Source organism: Eretmochelys imbricata, chromosome 11 (assembly GCF_965152235.1).
Source record: "Eretmochelys imbricata isolate rEreImb1 chromosome 11, rEreImb1.hap1, whole genome shotgun sequence".
NCBI lineage: Eukaryota > Metazoa > Chordata > Testudines > Cheloniidae > Eretmochelys > Eretmochelys imbricata.
This window is the reverse complement of record NC_135582.1, coordinates 56350889-56369186: the sequence shown is the minus strand read 5'-3', so window position 1 is coordinate 56369186 and position 18298 is coordinate 56350889. Positions and strand designations below refer to the sequence as shown.

General features: G+C 41.1%; 1 protein-coding gene across 1 annotated transcript in view; it reads left to right on the top strand.

The window, feature by feature from the left end:
- HECW2 (HECT, C2 and WW domain containing E3 ubiquitin protein ligase 2) overlaps positions 1-18298 on the top strand; it is a 171624-nt gene that overhangs the window by 139553 nt on the left and 13773 nt on the right. The window contains exons 19-22 of the mRNA XM_077830363.1: positions 2977-3097; positions 6354-6467; positions 15107-15259; positions 17276-17374. Of these exons, the coding sequence (XP_077686489.1) occupies positions 2977-3097; positions 6354-6467; positions 15107-15259; positions 17276-17374 (487 nt within the window). The remainder of the gene's footprint in view (positions 1-2976; positions 3098-6353; positions 6468-15106; positions 15260-17275; positions 17375-18298) is intronic.

Here is an 18298-nt window from a genome sequence, read left to right as displayed (position 1 = left end):
ACCTAAATATTGAAATGTGAAGATTTCAGATTCATTTTTCTTAGTTACAATTTCTGTTCTAACAAACACAAAAAGATAAATAGAAAACGCATTGAATTGGCCTATCAGTCATTTGGTTTTGTGGATGGAGCCCTATGACTTTTTAAAGAGAAATCTTTGAAACAGGTAGTCATTTCTACTGGGGCTCTGTGTGTTATGTATTGCCAAACTGGCTGCACTGTACAGCAAGGGGGTGATCTTTTTAAATTCCTTTTTAATTTCTTGCAGTGACACTAATCAGGCTGATCTTACTGGCTTTGCTGTGAATGTGATGTTTAACTTCATAGGAATTGATTAATATCCCTGTATCCTAAAATGTAGTGGTGTCAAATTAGAAGAAGATTTCTGAATGCAGAGGATACAATTATAATAGGGATCAAGTCAGTGTTTTGATCAGTAACCTCAGTTACAGATCTCTTCAGCTACTGTGCTCTTCCATTAAAGGACACAAATAGTCATGAAATTACTCTCTCTATCTCTTTTGGACAATGTAATCTGTTTGAGACTTCAGCATGATTACCCATATCATTTGTATTTTTTGTAGCCCTCTGCCTCCCCTAACACTTTTGGTTCACAAGGTGGAAGTAATTGCTATAATTGCCCAGGAATTTCTTGGCATTTGCAGTGAGAGTTTGTCATGTGCTGACAGAATAATTTCTTGGTAATTTTTGAACCATGAAGCAATATGTTACCAGTTTTATTTACCATGATGTATCTCTTAGCAAAAGTTTCCTTTGGGGGCTGTTACCACAATGCAGATGAAAGTGTGGGTTTGTCACATTCTTTGGTGAACTCATAATTGTACCTCCCTCCATCCACATCAAAATAACCTCCAAATAAACAAATGATGTGGAAGACATCAGTTAATGGACTGTATATATTTAAATGGCTACATATTTTAGAGTATTCAGCAGAAATGTCCAGTAGGAAGCACCTGGAATACTCATTAAAATATGTACAGCTACAGCAGGTTCAATTGATGTGTATGGTGTAGTTTTCCAGAGATGTTCTGCACATGTCTCCTGGAACTCCAAAGATCTCCTGCCATATTCTCCCTCAGAGCCCTGTCTTTTGACTTTCAAGCGACACACGTGTTCTGCCTGGCTTCTGAGGATGGGGCATGGATTATTAGTTCTGATAGGTTGAGTGGCTGAGGGAAGGACTACAAAAACACAGCTTTCTGATAAACTCTCCTTAAGAGCTTGAATTCCTCTCACATGCACTACTGCCACCATCATCCTTCTGGTGACAGGGAAACACTTGGGATTCTTTAAGGGACCCATTAATGGCATTCGTTGTTAACCAAAATGAGAGACAGTTTCCTCTACCTCTCCCACATCTGCCCAGAGACTGAGTATACAGCTTCTTCGAGCAGTTCCAGCCCAGAGAATGAGGATGCTACCTCATCCACCCCACCCATCTAGCTGATGGCTAAGCAAGCTGCTTCCTCGTCCCAGCCTACTTGTCCAGAGTGTGTGAGCACAGCCCCCTCCCATTGAGAATCTGAGCAAACTGCCTGCTCCTCCTCTTCCCTCTTTCCCTTGCTGAAGGCTAGGTACATTGCCTCCACAGTAATGAAACCTCCTCTGCTGGGTTAGCCTTATATAGGGAGAGAAAAGAAAAGTGACGTACCGAACTGGCTGATATTTTACTTATAAAGCCAATTTTACTTTATTTTACTTTAAAGCCAATTGCATGCACACATGAGATTACTCACAAATGAGTAGTTAGGAGCCCACCCATATTCCTGGGTGTATGAAACTTCAACCTTCCAGGTATATTTTGAACAATATATATTTCAATGATCTAGATGCCAGAGAGGGAGAGGAATTATTTAAAGTTATAGGTAAGTAGGGATATGAGAATGAAATTAGAAGGGCAAAATGTAGGCTGAATCTGAGGGCACCTTCTTGCAGTGAAATCTTTTGGGCTGTGGAATAGTCTGTCAAGGGAAGTAGAGGAAGTTCATTGACTGAGATGTTTAAAACTAGACTAGACTAAACACTAGAAGGTACCACTGGCTACACAGCTGAACTGGGAGGGAGGTGGGATAAATCCCACCCACTCCGTGTCACATTAATATCAATGGTTTATTTACCCAATTTGCAATAACTGTGCATGCAACTGTAGGCAGATGTGCAATTTTTTTGGCATACAGATATCTGCCTCCTTTAAAGAACTGTTCCTTAAACTTGTATCTCAAAATATGAATTCACCTTTTTGAGTCATGTTCGAAAGAAACTTAGTACAGTAATTCATTTGATCCAGATATTTGAATGAAGAGAAAAGTCTTCAGTCTTTCCTCTCTCCCGATATTTTTCTCCTTTGTTGTACTTGACTGAGTTTCACTGAGTAAACTTTTTCACAGTATTCTCTCCTCAGTAAGGTGAGAAACTCCATGCATTGATGATTCTATGTGCACTCTATAAGGTGTATTACACACATAGGACATACTAATTTAGCTCATTGGAACCTGTTTTACTTCTTGACAGTGAAAAACATTTTTTTTATGAGGATGCATCATTTTAGTCGTTAAACACAGGTATTCATAAAATGCACATATGCCAAACAAAAGTTGGGTCTTTTCCAGTTTCTTTGTTTGGTTTTGAGGGGGTTGTTGAGGTGTGGTTTTTTGGTTTTTTTTTTTTGTTTTGTTTCTTTTTTTTTTGAGGGGAGAGGTCTGCTTTGGACGGCTTCAACATTTTAGGACTTAATCTAAAATCTTGAAGCCATTGGACAAACAAACAGCAATCAAAAACATCTAAACCTACAGTAGGTGTGGAGATACGGATCTCTTAGCAGTTTATAAACCAGGATTTTAAAAGAAACCAACCATGTCCCATGCTTTTGGTCAGCAAAGAACCTTCTTTTCAGTCAGAGCTGGAAAGTGATGCTTTGCATAGCTGCAGTTCATTTTCTGCTTGTTGTTTGCTGCAGGTACTCAGCGTGCTAATGCCAGAGCTCCAGCTCCTTATAAAAGAGATTTTGAAGCCAAACTGAGGAACTTCTACAGGAAGCTGGAGACTAAAGGATATGGACAAGGGCCTGGGAAATTAAAGTATGTAGAAGCACCTTATCAAATAGGGTTTATCTCACAGGCAGAACTTCTTTCCTTGAAAGTGTTAGAACCTGTTTCCTCTGGGAATCCCACTGGTAACATGATGCATTCTTGCACTTATTGAATTCAATGTGAAGTGTGTTATAAGGCATTAAAAGCCATCTCACGCACAGCAGAGAACACATTTGAAGCATCTCTTCCCGATGTTACCTCCTGCTGTAGTTTCTTCACATGCACATTAATACTACTGCAGTGGCAGAAAGTCCTCTGAAGAGCAGCACTCAAAGAAACAGGGAGCAGTTGGGCCACTTCCATTACAACAGTCACTGTGGGGCAAGTTGAAGTAACTCTATTTTCATTTGTCTTGCCCAGCAACAAAAATAAATATACTTTCATATGATTCATCTTTGTGTAGATACAGAATCTTTACTGATCAGAATTTGTATAATTAAATATTATTAAATTCCAAAGAATTTGAAACTTGAACGTAGTTTTTGGTAAAGTTAAGCACTCCATATGTGGGAGTGCTGAAATGAAGGCTTCATGCCACCTTAACTCTGCCTTCTTGTGAATTTTCATTAGTATAGAATAATTAATCACATGCTTACATACGTGTCATCGGGCAGCCCCTTCCAGGAGCAGCCTCCTGCAGCAGGACACAGTACGACAGGAGTGTCTGCCTCAGTTTCCCCTCTCAGCTGACCCAATAACTTCAGGCTGTCTTGTCTCAATACTGTTCCTCCTTGGGGCTGGTTTATTACAACAGCGTAAGGCCAAATAATCCATAACAAAAGTCCCAGACATGGAGTCCATTTCTCCCCCCAGTGCAAGCAGTTATTAAAATTCAAGACATTTCATCTCTGTTTCCCCCATGCCACACACTGGTGCCTTTGATGGTATCAGGGCTCTCAGTCCTCTCCTGTCCTTCTACCAGGACAGCCACCCCAGCCCTTCCAACCTGAGTGCAACCCTGCTCTTCCCAGTGTGAACCCCCACAGCCTCTCTCCTGGGAACATCCTTGCTTCCCTCACTCCCACTGGCCCTCTCACAGCTCTTCTGGGTCCAGCTCTCCAGCAGTGAGAATATCCGTGGGTAAACTCCTCCACAGCTCCTCGGCCTTCAGTCCTTTCCGGCCATTCTTCTGGCTGTCCGGTTGAGAGACAGTAGGCAATTCTTGCTGCTGCTCCTGCTCCTGCTCCTCCTGCTTTCAACCCTCTCCAGCCCTGAATGTCTGGCCTGGGGTCGCCAGCCAGGAAGCCCCTCTTGGCCTTTTCCTGGGAACCACCCTCTGCTTCCTTCTGGGACTCCTCTAGTTCCTGGGTCTCTGGTAGCTCTCATCTTCCTGTCCTGACTGAAGCAATTTACTCTAACTCAGTGGGATTTATCCTCCCTGGGTCTTTCCCTAGTCCTTTATAGCTCCGAGCTGCTGCCCTGCCCTCTTAATTGGGCACCTGCTTTGGCATACGTGAGATTGGACCTACCACGTCACAGCCAATTGGACCTACCATCCACTGTGTGATAGAACTATTATGTTAAGAGATCATCATCACATGATACTTGCCTGATTTAAAAAAAAAATCTGTGCCCTACACCAACTGTGATCCTCAAACTCCCATAAGTTAACCAAATAAAAACCTACTTTTCGTGGAAAAGATAAATTTTCTCCCGAAGAACCATCTCCCTGCCTTATACCAGTTTTCTAGCTCCAACCACTCTGGGACTAGAGCTATTTTTTTTAAAAAAAATTCACTGCATTTAGAAAGGGCAAGGTGTATTTTTCTTTGCCACTTAACCATTTTTGCTCAAAAAAGAACTAGATAAGTTCATGGAGGATAGGTCCATCAATGGCTATTAGCCAGGATGGGCAGGGTTAGCATCCCTACCCTCTGCTTGCCGGAAGCTGGGAATGGGCGACAGGGGATGGATCACTGTTCTGTTCATTCCCTCTGGAGCACCTGGCACTGGCCACTGTCGGAAGACAGGACACTGGGCTACGTGCACCTTTGGTCTGACCCAGTATGGCCCTTCTTATGTAAATTTTCCAAAAATATTCACCTTTGGGCAGAGTCCAAACTCTGATAATTTCAGGTGAACATTTCTTAAAATTGTCAACAGCTGAAAAGGGATTTGAATGGAAATGCTTACCTGTGATGTAATTGATTAAAAAATAGAAAAAAGTAAGCTGTAAAAAAAAGAAAAGAGAGAGCTGCAGTGACCAGTTTGGCAAATACCTTGTGCAAGGGGGTGGCTATTGCCAGCTATAAGATCTATGATATATAAATGCTCCTGTTACCTTGTTTTTCTGGGTTTGTGAACTACAGGTATATTTCTGGTAGGATTTACCATCATACCAGAGGTTTTAAGGGAGAGAAACAAAATTATAGTTTATTTTGATACAAATAGGTAACTTTTTAAATTAAAAGTTGTTTCTAAGGTGTTTGAATGTTTACAAATAATATACTACTGCAGCCATTTTGCTATGACAGGCAAGAATAATTCGTAACACAATTTCAGGTGGTTATATTTCCTCCTGTTGTTCTCCCTCTTCTCCCTAAGGGAATCCAGTGCTGCATAAACATATTTTGGCCATGAACATAAATGTTCAGTTCTGTGCAGGATTATTTTGGCCATTATTCCAGACCCTTGATTTTCCCCCTTCTACAAATTTTCCAGTAACTAGGGCATTACATTTTTTTTTTCATTTAGTACCAAATTCTGCTCTGAGGACTATTTGCCACTCCAATTGGCATTGCTTGCTGTCCTTCTGTACCTGTCCTGTGCATAAATACAGGATATTAAACTCCAGGGCTGTCAATCCAACACCTTTCACCAAATTTACCTTGCCTTTGACTATATTGCTTTAGTTGAAGAGCCAGATTCTCATTTACCTTAAGGCCACTTTACAGAGCCCCGGCACGGTAAACAGCCTTTAGAGTGGGTTTAAATGCCCACTTCAAAACCCCTTCATGCTGCCAGAATGGTGCAAAGCAGACTTTGTGTAAATGAGAACCGGACTTGAAAAATTTAAAATACTATTTCTTTATGTGGGAGACATTTTATTGAATAAAGTATATCCAAGAAGCACATACGCTAACCGATATTAGCTGCTAAATCTGGATCAAATGGTTGTATAAAGAGGAGATTAAATATTGTTTGTATCCATTATCCTGAACAGTTACCAGCCAGTGTAACTATGTGTTTTCATCTGCAGTTCACCTTTGTGAATTACTGTGTTTAAAATTATCTTGCTGTGCAGATTAATCATCAGGAGAGACCACTTGCTGGAAGATGCCTTCAATCAGATTATGGGTTACTCAAGAAAAGACCTGCAGAGAAATAAACTCTATGTCACGTTTGTTGGGGAGGAAGGGTGAGTAGTGGAAGTGGGCATGAACACATTAATCAACTATGTTTGCAGCTGTCTTTGGCTATTTCACCATACTGTTGCGGTCTAGAGGGGAAAGAGGAAGGATTGTCGTCAGGAAATGCCACAAACATAAGCCTAGAACCTACAGCTGTTCACATTTCACAAAGCCAAATAATTCATTTTGATGCTCTTGGTAATGCATCTTGCTTTTTAAAAAAAAAAAAAAAAAAAAAGAGCATGTATCTATGTGTATATGGAATTTCTGCTGTAACCAATATATACTTCAGTGTGTCATTAAGTCAGCAAAAAAACCCAAACCTAGTTGTCATTTTGTTTCTATTTCTTTCATCTCTGCCAGTGTTTTCCTCATGCCTGCTACAAGACAGGAGGTATTTTGATTGGTGGGAGTTAAAGACAGGGTGGACGAAAGGGCCAGTCCTTCCAATTGCCGTGCACCCTCAACTCCCATTCAGATCAATGGGAATTAAGAGCCCTGGACACCTTTCAGAATCACGTCCTTTGTCACAAATAAAACTTTCAGAGTCAACTGGTTGGTTGCTATTTGTTAAATAAACAAGTGTTTCTAATATTCCACAGCCATGCAGCAAATGCTTAGCCTGCAGCTGACTGAAGGCTGATGTGTTGTAGCATTTGTATGATTTGCATTATGAGGCCAGGTTAGGAATTTGGTCAGAGCTCCTTTATCCAAATGCAACTTTGAACAATGTATTGCTTTTCTTCCCCTCCCCCCCCCACACCTTTCCCCCATGAGTTCTTAAAGCCTTTTACAATGTATTATTTCATTAGACCCAAAGAGACAAATCTTACTTCATCCTTTGCCACTGCACAGGGACTCCTGGCAGTGTAATCCAACACAGTTCAACTGCGGAGGGGAATGCATATCCAATGCCCAGCACCAAGCCCTGCACTGCAGTGGCTTCTGGCATGACGGTACTCAGAAGGTAGGTGGGGGTGGCAGCACGGCAGGAGGTAGGTTGTGGGAGAGCATATCCAGAGAATCTGCTACTTTGAGGATCCTCTGTTTATCCTTCACGTTGTAGTAGTGATGTGTAAGGGGCATAGAGAGCTGCTTCAGCTAATAAACTGAAGTGGGTTCCACAGCCACGCTACTACCTGTTCTCTGCCTTGCTGAGCTGCTAGGATGGGTGCTGGCATGAGGATTTGCCCCAAAGGTCTGATTTTCAAGTGGCAAAACATGCAGATTAACTTGCATTTTCACACCTGATTTGCACACACAATTATTGGCAACATGCTTGAAAATGAATAGTTGTTCACGTCTGACCTTTTATGAACGTGATTAAAACTGTAATGATTGTAAACATACTGAATTTTATTCACATGTGTTTCAGAGATTTTGCACTGTCTTTAAGGGAGCTGTTGCAAAATAGGTCTTGAACCAGTCCTTATAATACTATTGGTTGTTAGTACCATGTGGTTTGGCATTAAGTTTCTAGAATGCTTTTCACAGCTCTGGTGTAGTAAAAGCAGTTTGTACAAGATTAGATAAATACTCCTTTTAAAGGTTCTAAACTCTGTAGTGTGTTTAAAGTTCATCCTCAACGGCCAAGTTTTAATATGACCTAGTTAAAGTTTTTAAGTAAAATGTGGTGGTCTCATCCTAGCTGCAAGTGTGGGCTTGTTCACATACATAATATCACCATACTGACTGGCACCATTCAGATTGATGGGTACTCTTGATCCAAGAAAAACCCAGAACTGGAATGGCAGGAATGCAACAGTACAGGATTAAGGTGTTTTGAATGAACTTATTTCAGCCTTTGTTTTTACTACGAGCAGCTTCACCCAAATTTAAAATATATATAAAATGATTGCAAGCCATACATGAGAGAATGGGAGAAGGGGAGGGGAAGAGCTGAAAAAATACAATAAGAAAATAAAACTAAAGTCAGGTAGATTGTCTTCTTCCAGATCAGATCATGTCAGGTTTTTGCTTTTCTAAACACAAAATGACAAGATGAAGAGTGGCCTGGATGAGGAACACGTTACACACACTGTTCCTTTCTCCCCTGATAGCCACTTCTGTACAAGATGCCTTTCTTTGAGGAAAAGAATGAGCTATTTTATGAGTAACATCAAATCAAAATGACATTAAGTGTCTTGCTAGCAAAATGACTAATCTCAGCTTTATACAATCATTTGATCCAGTTTTGAATGGTGAGAGGATGTGTGCAAACAACTCTTTCAGCATAGATGATGCAAGGATGTGAACCATGCAGAACTGCTCATTTAGTTAGATGTAGGATGACTATCTGTGGGGGAAGGGAAAGAAATAGGAGAAATTTTGAAAGAAGCATGTCCTACTCCCCCCCACCCCCTTTTTTTTAATGCAGGCTAAACTATTGTTTGATAATTGGGCAGGAACTTGGTTTTATGTTTCTGTTCCTCATCCATTTGTAATGCTGTAAATATAAGTCATAAAGAAATAGGTAATGAAATCCCCACTGAATGTATATGAGAACATTTTGATTAACTCTACGCTTGTTTGCATTAGCACATGGAGTAATTTAAACCCCACTGTTGCGATTCAGACAATTTTATCATGAGTCTCACAATATTTTGTGTTTTTTCTTATAAAGCCCCAGTTCCTGGAATCATGAGATTATATGAGAGAATCCATTGTACTTCTTTTTTTTAAAATAAGTTCTAGTCCTCATGGTTTCAGAAAAGAATCAAAATCTCAAAGCAAATAAAATGAACCCCAAATGTATTAGTTTTTCTACATTTCATGATTTTCCAGCCAAACATTTGGCTTTTGGGGCCAGATACTTTTTTTAAAATATTTGGCATTGGTAAAAAAGGGATAGTTTAAAAGGGATAGTTTTAGGGCCTGGATTTGCTGTCAGTAGCAAAATCAACAGTATCATCCATCTACCTTAGATGTCTTCAGATATGACTTATTATTACTCTGTCATTTTTTATTTAATGGTTGATTATATACATGGGAAAGCCCATGTCTTGGGCCATCTCAGATGACAAAAGAATTAATATACTGATGTTTCTGATGCCTTGAATCCTGTAGTGATATCCTCATGCCCTGCTCCAGCCCCTGTAAGTCAGGTAAAATGGCTGGAGTGGTATAAGTGGGCCATAAAAGCCCCAGTGGCAGCAGCGGGTGGATTCCCTTGGTCTTGGTGCAGACACTGTGGAGGCTGACTCCCAAAGATCCCCTTGTAAGTCCTGGTGCAGGGGGTGTGCCCGAGCCAGGCTGCAGCATACATCACTATGAAGGCTCTGGGAAGCATTGTGGTTCATAGGTTGGCCCAGGGAGGCTGCCATAATTCAGAAGGGCCCCTGGGACTGTCTAAATTCCAGTCTCTCTCCAGCCCTCAGGACAGCCCAGGACTGGGAGGGTCCACAGATGGCTTAAAGTGAACTTAACATTCCTAGCTCCTGTTAGAAGCACAGCTCAGAATCTCACCCATGATTTAAGTCCAAAGAACTGTTTAGTCTAAAGAGATCATATAAAGTAAAATAATGTGTCATGTTTTCTTACTCTATGGCTATTCTTTGCATTTATACTGTAAATGCTTATTTAGCACTGATGAAGGTGACTTTGAAAAATAACAAGCATCTAACTGTATCAAAAGGTCCTGCTGCTACAGTCTGTTCTGCATGTCAAACAGCTGCCTTGCATGAGAGGGTGGTAGTTTAAAATGCCTAACACTCCTCCCCAGGAGAATTGAAACATGCTGCCAACCACAGTACTTCTGCGTTTGAATACTCAAATGCCTCCGGTTGCAGCTGTTGTGTGGCTGAGTGCCTATTGTATGGAGTTTTTTCATTCTTGTGCCAAGTCTTTAGTTGTGGGACAAACCTGACTGACAGAGCAGGACTGTAATGAATGATCCATCTGATGTGAGTTATATTAACTGTATGTATAAAAGCAGCTGGATGGAATAGCTGGAATTAGATAAAACACAAAAGTCATATTTTATCCTGGGATTTCATGGCTACTATGGCTGCCATGGGATTATCTCAGAAGTTTAGAGGCTCAACTCCTATAGTTGACCATATTCTTGATCAGGTGTTTGGGCTGGGATTGGAGATTGAGCAACTGGAATTTTGCCCATCACATGGAACTATCCTTTCCTTCTGCAATTTGAGGGTGGACACACCTCTCCTGTCCAGGTGAGAGACCAGCTTTGATACTCCAGTCTGAGATGTTAATGGAACCTAAATGCTTCCAGATCACTGAAGGAGAATAGTTTTTCTTCAGATAGAGCATTCTTAGCTTCATTCTCATCTTGACAGTGATTCCTAGACTGTCTCTTCCCAACTTCATTCCCACAGGTCACATGCTGGGTTTATAGATGGCAGGCAACAACTGAAGTTGCAGAGATGACTGGCAGAGTGCTAATGGCAGAAGTCTTTTACTGAAGCTGATCAATTTGTGCAATAGATTTTTTTGCATTCTTGTGACATGGATGAGTAGGAGGCAAAGGAGAGACTCCTCCACCAAAGCATCGGCATCATCTTGATCAGTAGTTTTTTTGTGGGTGCTGAACAACACAGATAGTCTGAGCTGTCATTGCTTGCTAATTGTATTGTGTTCCTCCCATTGTGAGGAAAAATTACATTATTTGATGGACAAAATTGCCCAGGTTCATACTGAACTGGTTGCATCTGTGAGGCTGGGGCTGTATGTTGAAGGGGACTAAGGCTTCTCTGCTTGGGTTTCAGTCAGCATCACTCACTAAGGTAATGGAGGGAACTTTATGTGACAAATATCCTGGGACCCACACAGCTACAATAACACTGCAAACAACTCTTGTTGTTTTCCTCCTTGTTTGGTGAAGGCCAGTGGGGAAGAGCTGGGCCAATTGCTGGTGGAGTTTGAGAGTTTCAATTAGGGAGGGTGGGTTGCTTGCCTACCTTAAAGCATTTGTACATCCATTGCTCAAGAAACCGTCAATGCTAACTCTTGTTCTTTATCTCATCTTCCATTTCTGGGTAAGATTACTGAAAAGGCTATGGCAAGAAAACTCTCATGGTATCTAGATCCCTCCAATTTCCTTGACAATTTGGTTGCAGGCTTGGGCATGGCATGGAGACTGCTTTGATGGATGAAATGTCCTAGTGATGGATTGGGTGTCCAGGTTGATATTAGGTCTGTCAGCTGCCTTTGGTAACTCTTGATGGTAAAGTAGTGTAGAAATTCATGGAACCCTAGCAGAAACAGACACTAAGGAATAGCTGTCCATTACTTTCTGTTAAATCCCAGAGCGTTTTGCACCATTAGTGCGTGAGAGGGAGCTCTCCTGTGGCAGGGTTCCATCTGGCCACATCTCTTATTTAATGAGTATCTGAGGCTATTGGGAGGGTTAGTGTTTTAAAAAAAAAAAAAAAGAAAGAAAGAAAGAAAGAAACAAAAACCTTGGTTACATTGTCTTCAATGTGCTTGTGACACCCTGCTCTGTATCTCTGTAGATACTTACATGGACCCCAGCATCATAGTATCTTTGGTGAGGTAAAACTTTGAAGAATTTATCTTCATAAACTCTTCTGTGAGGTGAAAAGTATTCATTTCCACATTTTACAAATGGGGAACCGGGGCTAAATGTCTTGCCCATGTCACATAGGAAATCTATGTCACAGCCAGGAACTGAACCTCGATCACCTACGTGTCAGAATAAGGCCATCTTTTTTCCTCAGCTGAAGCAAAAGGGTGGTGGAGATTGGGGCATGGATAAGATCTACTTGGCTGAGGCTCAATGCAGAAAAGACTCAGAAGATATTAATAGGTGGGAGAAGGCAAACCTGATATGGTGGAGATTACATCTGCTCCTCTGACTGTGAGCGTGGCCTGCCTTTTCTCACTGAGGTAGTTAGATGTTTAATAACCAGGTATCAGCCAGCAGTCAAGGTGGTTGTGACCTTTTCTTTCTTACATGGACCTCTCAATATCATCACCTTTACCTTTGTCATCTTGAGTTTAAACTACTGCAGTGCATTATGCACACTGCAAAGTGGAGTTATACCTTAAATTCATTCAGAAACCGAGCTGGCGCAGAACATGGGAGCCTGCTCACTAAGCAGGGTTTTGCACTGTGAACATATTATACGAGTGCTCAGGGATGTGGACAAATTGGAGAGAGTCCAGTGGAGGGCAACAAAAATGATTAGGGGATTGGAGCACATGACTTATGAGGAGAGGCTGAGGGAACTGGGCTTGTTTAGTCTGCAGAAGAGAAGGGTGAGGGGGGATTTGATAGCAGCCTTCAACTACCTGAAGCGGGGGTTCCAAAGAGGATGGAGCTCGACTGTTCTCAGTGGTGGCAGATGACAGGACAAGGAGTAATGGTCTCAAGTTGCAGTGGGGGAGGTCTAGGTTGGATATTAGGAAACACTATTTCACTAGGAGTGTGGTAAAGCACTTGAATGGGTTCCCTAGGGAGGTGATGGAATCTCCATCCTTAGAGGTTTTTAAAGCCTGGGTTGACAACACCCTGGCTGGGATGATTTGGTTGGTATTGGCCCTGCTTTGAGCAGGGGGTTGGACTAGATGACCTTTTGAAGTCTCTTCCAACCCTAATCTCCTATGATTTGCGTGAGCTGCTCTTTGGTTTTCCAGGTGAGATACTAAGATGTTTATATTCACATGTAAGTGCCTGAATGGCAGTGCCTGTTTCAGAGACTTTTTCTCCTTGTGCCATGCATTTGCAGTGAGCGGTGACACTCCTTCAGTTTGAATGAGAAGGAGCTGCTGGCAGGGCATTCTGAAGAGCCTCTCATCTTTGGAATCCAGGCCCCACCTTGGTCTAAAATAAAACAAATCGTTTGAGCTTCTGAGCACATTAAAAAACTGATCTGTTTGCTCAGGCTTTTGCACAAGGGAATAGAATGGCCAGCATTTTTGGAAAAGGGTGGAATATTATATATTTTAATATAAACTCTTTTTGTATTGTATATTATTTGTATATTTGAAAAAGGACATAGATGCCCAGATCCAAGGATATGTACATTTTTTATATTTTAGGTATTTGAAATCAAAATAAAAGAGGAAAAAACCCCACACATATATAGTGCAAAGCATGTCTCATTCTATACATTTGATGTTGTATATTAACTGTGCATTGGATAATTATCGTAAGAGGTACAGATTGTCCTTTCAAGTTTAGTCTCTTGCCTTTTTATATGTACATTATCCTGGCACTACTTAGACTAAAGAAGGTCAGTGTCTGAAATCCTTGGGCTATAGTGGTGCTTTATTTCCTCTCCTTAGGGCTATAATAATGTCTGTTCTCAGTGGGAAACTCCCCAGTTTTCCATTCTGCACTGCTACAGAGGTATTAGTCTTGCACTTGATTCACTTCAATTGTGACCCTGGGAGGAGTGGCAAGACAATAATTTGTCTCAATTCTATTTCAGCAAGGAGGCTGTCTGTCCTACCAATTTGAGGGCAATTACATGTCACCTGGAGAATGCATTTCCTTCAGGTTCTACTAATTCAAGATTATAGTTTCTAATAAATAAAGAATCTAAATAACTCCCAGCTTTTTAAATAAAAAAACAAACTACTTTGATAGGGTGAAGGTCCTGAAAGGAGAGAGGTAGTCCAAGAAAGATAAAGCATTAAAGTAATTTGAGATTTTCTTTATAAAGGAGAATATAACTCTTTGAATTTCCGTATTGCTTCCAATCTGCAAGGATATAATGATTCGTTTTTCATTTCTGGCCTTGATTTGTCAGGTGCATATATGTGTAGGTTTAATGATGGCTCTTTTATTGTGTGCTGTATATAGGAAGGGATTTCTGCTTTCCCTTTAGCTTCTCCAGAATGACTCGAGTTGACACCAGTGATCAAAGTTATTCTCAAGAGACCAATATAGACTAAGCACGGGTCTTCACTGAAGGTTGTGTGTCACTTAGGCCCCAATCCTGCAAGCTACTCCACTTCAGTTATGGCTCCATGCAGGCATAGGAGTCCACCCACATGACGCATCTCACGGGATCAAGGATTTAAACACCACAGTGATAGGCGCCTTAGAAAAACCTTATGCAATGGTTAAAAGAACGTAAATTTATAGAGAATAAGTCCATCAGTGGCTATTAGCCAAGATGCTCAGGGATACAACTCCATGCTCTGAGCCTCTGCATCACTCGATAATTACCTGTTCTGTTCATTCCCTCTGAAGTATCTGGTATTTGCCACCGTCAGAAGACAGGATAGTGGGCTAGATCAGTGGTTCTCAAAGCCAGTCCGCCACTTGTTCAGGGAAAGCCCCTGGTGGGCAGGACCGGTTTGTTTACCTGCCGCATCCGCAGGTTCAGCCGATCCCACTGGCCATGGTTCATCGCTCCAGGCCAATGGGGGTTGCGGGAAGGGTGGCCAGCACGTCCCTGGGCCTGCGCCGCTTCCCGCAGCCCCCATTGGCCTGGAGCGGTGAACCACGGCCAGTGGGATCGGCCAAACCTGTGGACGCGGCAGGTAAACAAACTGGTCTGGCCCACCAGGGGCTTTCCCTGAACAAGCGGCGGACTGGCTTTGAGAACCACTGGGCTAGAGACCTGACCAAATATGACCATTCTTATGTTCTTATGATAAGCCTTGTTGTATCAAATAAACCTTCTGTAATAAATTAACTTGAATTTTTTTAAAGGTTGGATTACAGTGGACCTTCAAGAGAGTTTTTTTTCCTGGTGTCCAGAGAGCTTTTCAATCCATATTATGGTTTATTTGAATATTCAGCCAATGATACCTATACAGTACAAATAAGTCCCATGTCTGCTTTTGTAGACAATCACCATGAATGGTAAGAATTAATTTTTAATCTTATTTTTTCTATTGTTTCTACTTGTGGAGAACCAGCTCATATTTGTTCAAACACAGAGTTTGATCTTTTTAACCAGCAGTAAAATAATTGCATTTCTTTAGACTTTCCTCATTATTATTTTTTGTAGTTGGTGGTAACAGATATTCTTTTTTCTCACAATGTCAGCAAAGATGAGATTTGGAACATATGTATTGTGGGTTTGGCTCACTATATGAAACTCCACACTTCTTGTACAAGAGCAAACATTTGCTTCACCAAAGCACTGTCAGTCCTTTGTGCATGAAAAGCAGATTATATTAAACACTGGCTTGTAGTCAACTCAGTGTATGAGAGATTTCAATCAGCTTTTATTGCATGTTGTTTGTTTGGGATTTTTCCATGAATATAGATTGTTCCAAGTAAGGCAATCCACATCTGGAGTAGGAAAATCTATTGAGATATCTCTTCTTGTTCTTTGCTATTTAATCAAGGTCCATATATCTGATAGTAGCCTTTAAAATCTGTAAAAAGGATGTACTATGAGGAATCTGAAAAACAGAGGAAAAAAACCTGAAATGATGTGCAGTATATATATCTATAAAATGTATCATATATATAAAATTGCAATTTCATGATTAAGGGCCAAATTCTAAAATGGTATAAATCAGTACATTTCCAGTGAAATCAGTGGAGCTATGCCATTTACACTAGCTGAGAATCTGGGTCTAAGGTATTTAAATTACAGTAATGGGGTGACAGCTGCAAGTCTGTGTAGGACAGAGGCAAATTAGGGTCTCAAATGATGTAGAATCATTGCAATGAAGTATAGTTGAGAGTTACGCCATTTAGTGCTGGCTGCACTGCTCATCAATTGAAGCAATGCACTTGTTGGACTCTGGATACAGAAGTTCAGCAACAACAAACTGTATATGCTGCATCTGAAAAAGCATGACAGCCTGACAGAACAAGCTGCAGGGCTGTGCGTGGCCATCTTCTCCCCATCCCAAGCTGTGTGGAGCTAGAGATCTAGCCAGTGAGTGAGTGGGGCATGACCCATTTGTTTCTGGAGAGACTAGTGCTAGCATCAGCATCAGGGAGAGTGCAAGGAATGGACCTGTGCAGAGAGAGAGGAAGCTTTGTGTGTCTCTTCCCCATCTTGCAAACCCTGCATAGGGCCAGGCATAACAAAGCCTTAATTTTTCCCAAGTAAAGTAGTTCTGAGTATATATCTTACCAGGAAGTCTAGAAACTTGATTTTCTTTCAGAGAGCGCATTAGGCTTGAATCTGCTTTCAGATATATGGAGGGCATGCCTAGTTTCTTTAATGAGTTTTTTCACAATGTTCTGCAACATATACACCATCATTTCTGACAGCAGAATTGTGCCCTTAGAGTCTAACAGAGTCTATGTGAAGGCCCTAGTGTTGCAAACAAAGTTGCCACGTTCCTAATTTCTAATCTTCCAGCAGCAATGAGTTTACAAGGGGATTTAAATCATGTTGGTATTTTTTTGGGGAAATGGAATGGTAAGGGTGATAGTTTCCAGCCACTCCCCCAGAAAAGGTTACATGGAGCCCAACATCCATCAGTCATGAAAAAGAGCATGGAGCCACCCACTAGCTAGAAAAGGATGCCTAGAATTATCTATTAGTCAGTCTCTCAGTGCTCAGAAAGGGAGAATGAGGAGATGGAGGGGCAGAAAACGGCTGTCATGTTGGAAGCCAGGGTTTGAAAAAAGGACCTAGTTTAGTAGGGTTAGAATGAGTTCAGTTTAGATTTCAGTAGCTGAAAAGTGGCAACTTCAGCTTTGAAACCCCAGGTACTTTCCACGCCTTGCAGATTTTTTTTTTTTCGCTACATTCTACCGAGAAGTAAAAAGAAACAGGCTACCACAACACGGTTATAGTTATCTGATTTAAATATACTGTTAAACTTGGTACACAGACAAATGATAGGACAGCACACAAACCACAAAGTCTGAGTGTACTGGTTATAACTCATTTCCTTTGTCGTTCAGGTTCAGGTTCAGTGGTCGAATCCTTGGTCTTGCTTTGATACATCAGTATTTGTTAGATGCCTTCTTTACACGGCCCTTTTATAAAGCCCTCCTCAGAATGTGAGTAGAAATGTTCTGATTTTCTTTTTCTCATGGAAAATGCAGTTTTTGACCAGCGATAAATGTTAGGTTCTTTACTCCAAGAAGATAGGTCAATATAATTCGGTCATTTAGTTTTAATCCAAGGTTTACTTTAAAGTATAGTTGCCTAAATTAAGTCCCATTTATGGTACTAGCCAGTTACTTGATGACTTAGATGATGTTGTTGCTGATAATATCAAAACCTTGTGATTCCTGTCAACCAATTACATCACCTGTTCCTTCTATAAAATCATACTCTTCAAATCCTGCAGTGAAACATCAGATATTAATAGAGTGCTTGTTCATTTGTCTTTAATGACTCATAGGACAGGATGTGAATCAAACCTTATTTAGACTTTAAGATCTGCGTTTTCAAAAGTAGTCTCTGATTTTTGGTTGCTTCCGTTTTGAGGTGCCTAATTTGAGATATCCTGGGTCTCATTTTCAGAAGTACTGCATCTTGCAGCTCAGCTGAAGACCATAAGAACTGGAGTTGCTCAGTACCTCTGAAAATCAGATCTAATGTTTAGGGATCCAAAAAAGGAAGCCCAAAACCAGAAGCCACATCTGAGAATTTCGGAAGATGATTTACTTTTATCTGTAAAGCACCGTTCACATTTATGGTGCTGTGCAAATAATACAAGCTTATTTTTACAACAACCAGAACTGTATTAGGTGCTTTACAGAATTTTTTTTTAAAAAGGCATGGTCCCAATCCCAAGGACCTTACAGTCCAAGGTTAGAGGTGATGTGGCGGGGGAGACGAATAAAACAGTAGGGGGGATGGGTGGTGAAAGAAAAGGACTCCAGCAGTAATATCATGTGATTACTTAGTTTAGTTATCTATTGGTCATAGTCGCTTGCTAGAAGTTTTTTAAATAGCTGTGGGCCAGATTCTGCCAC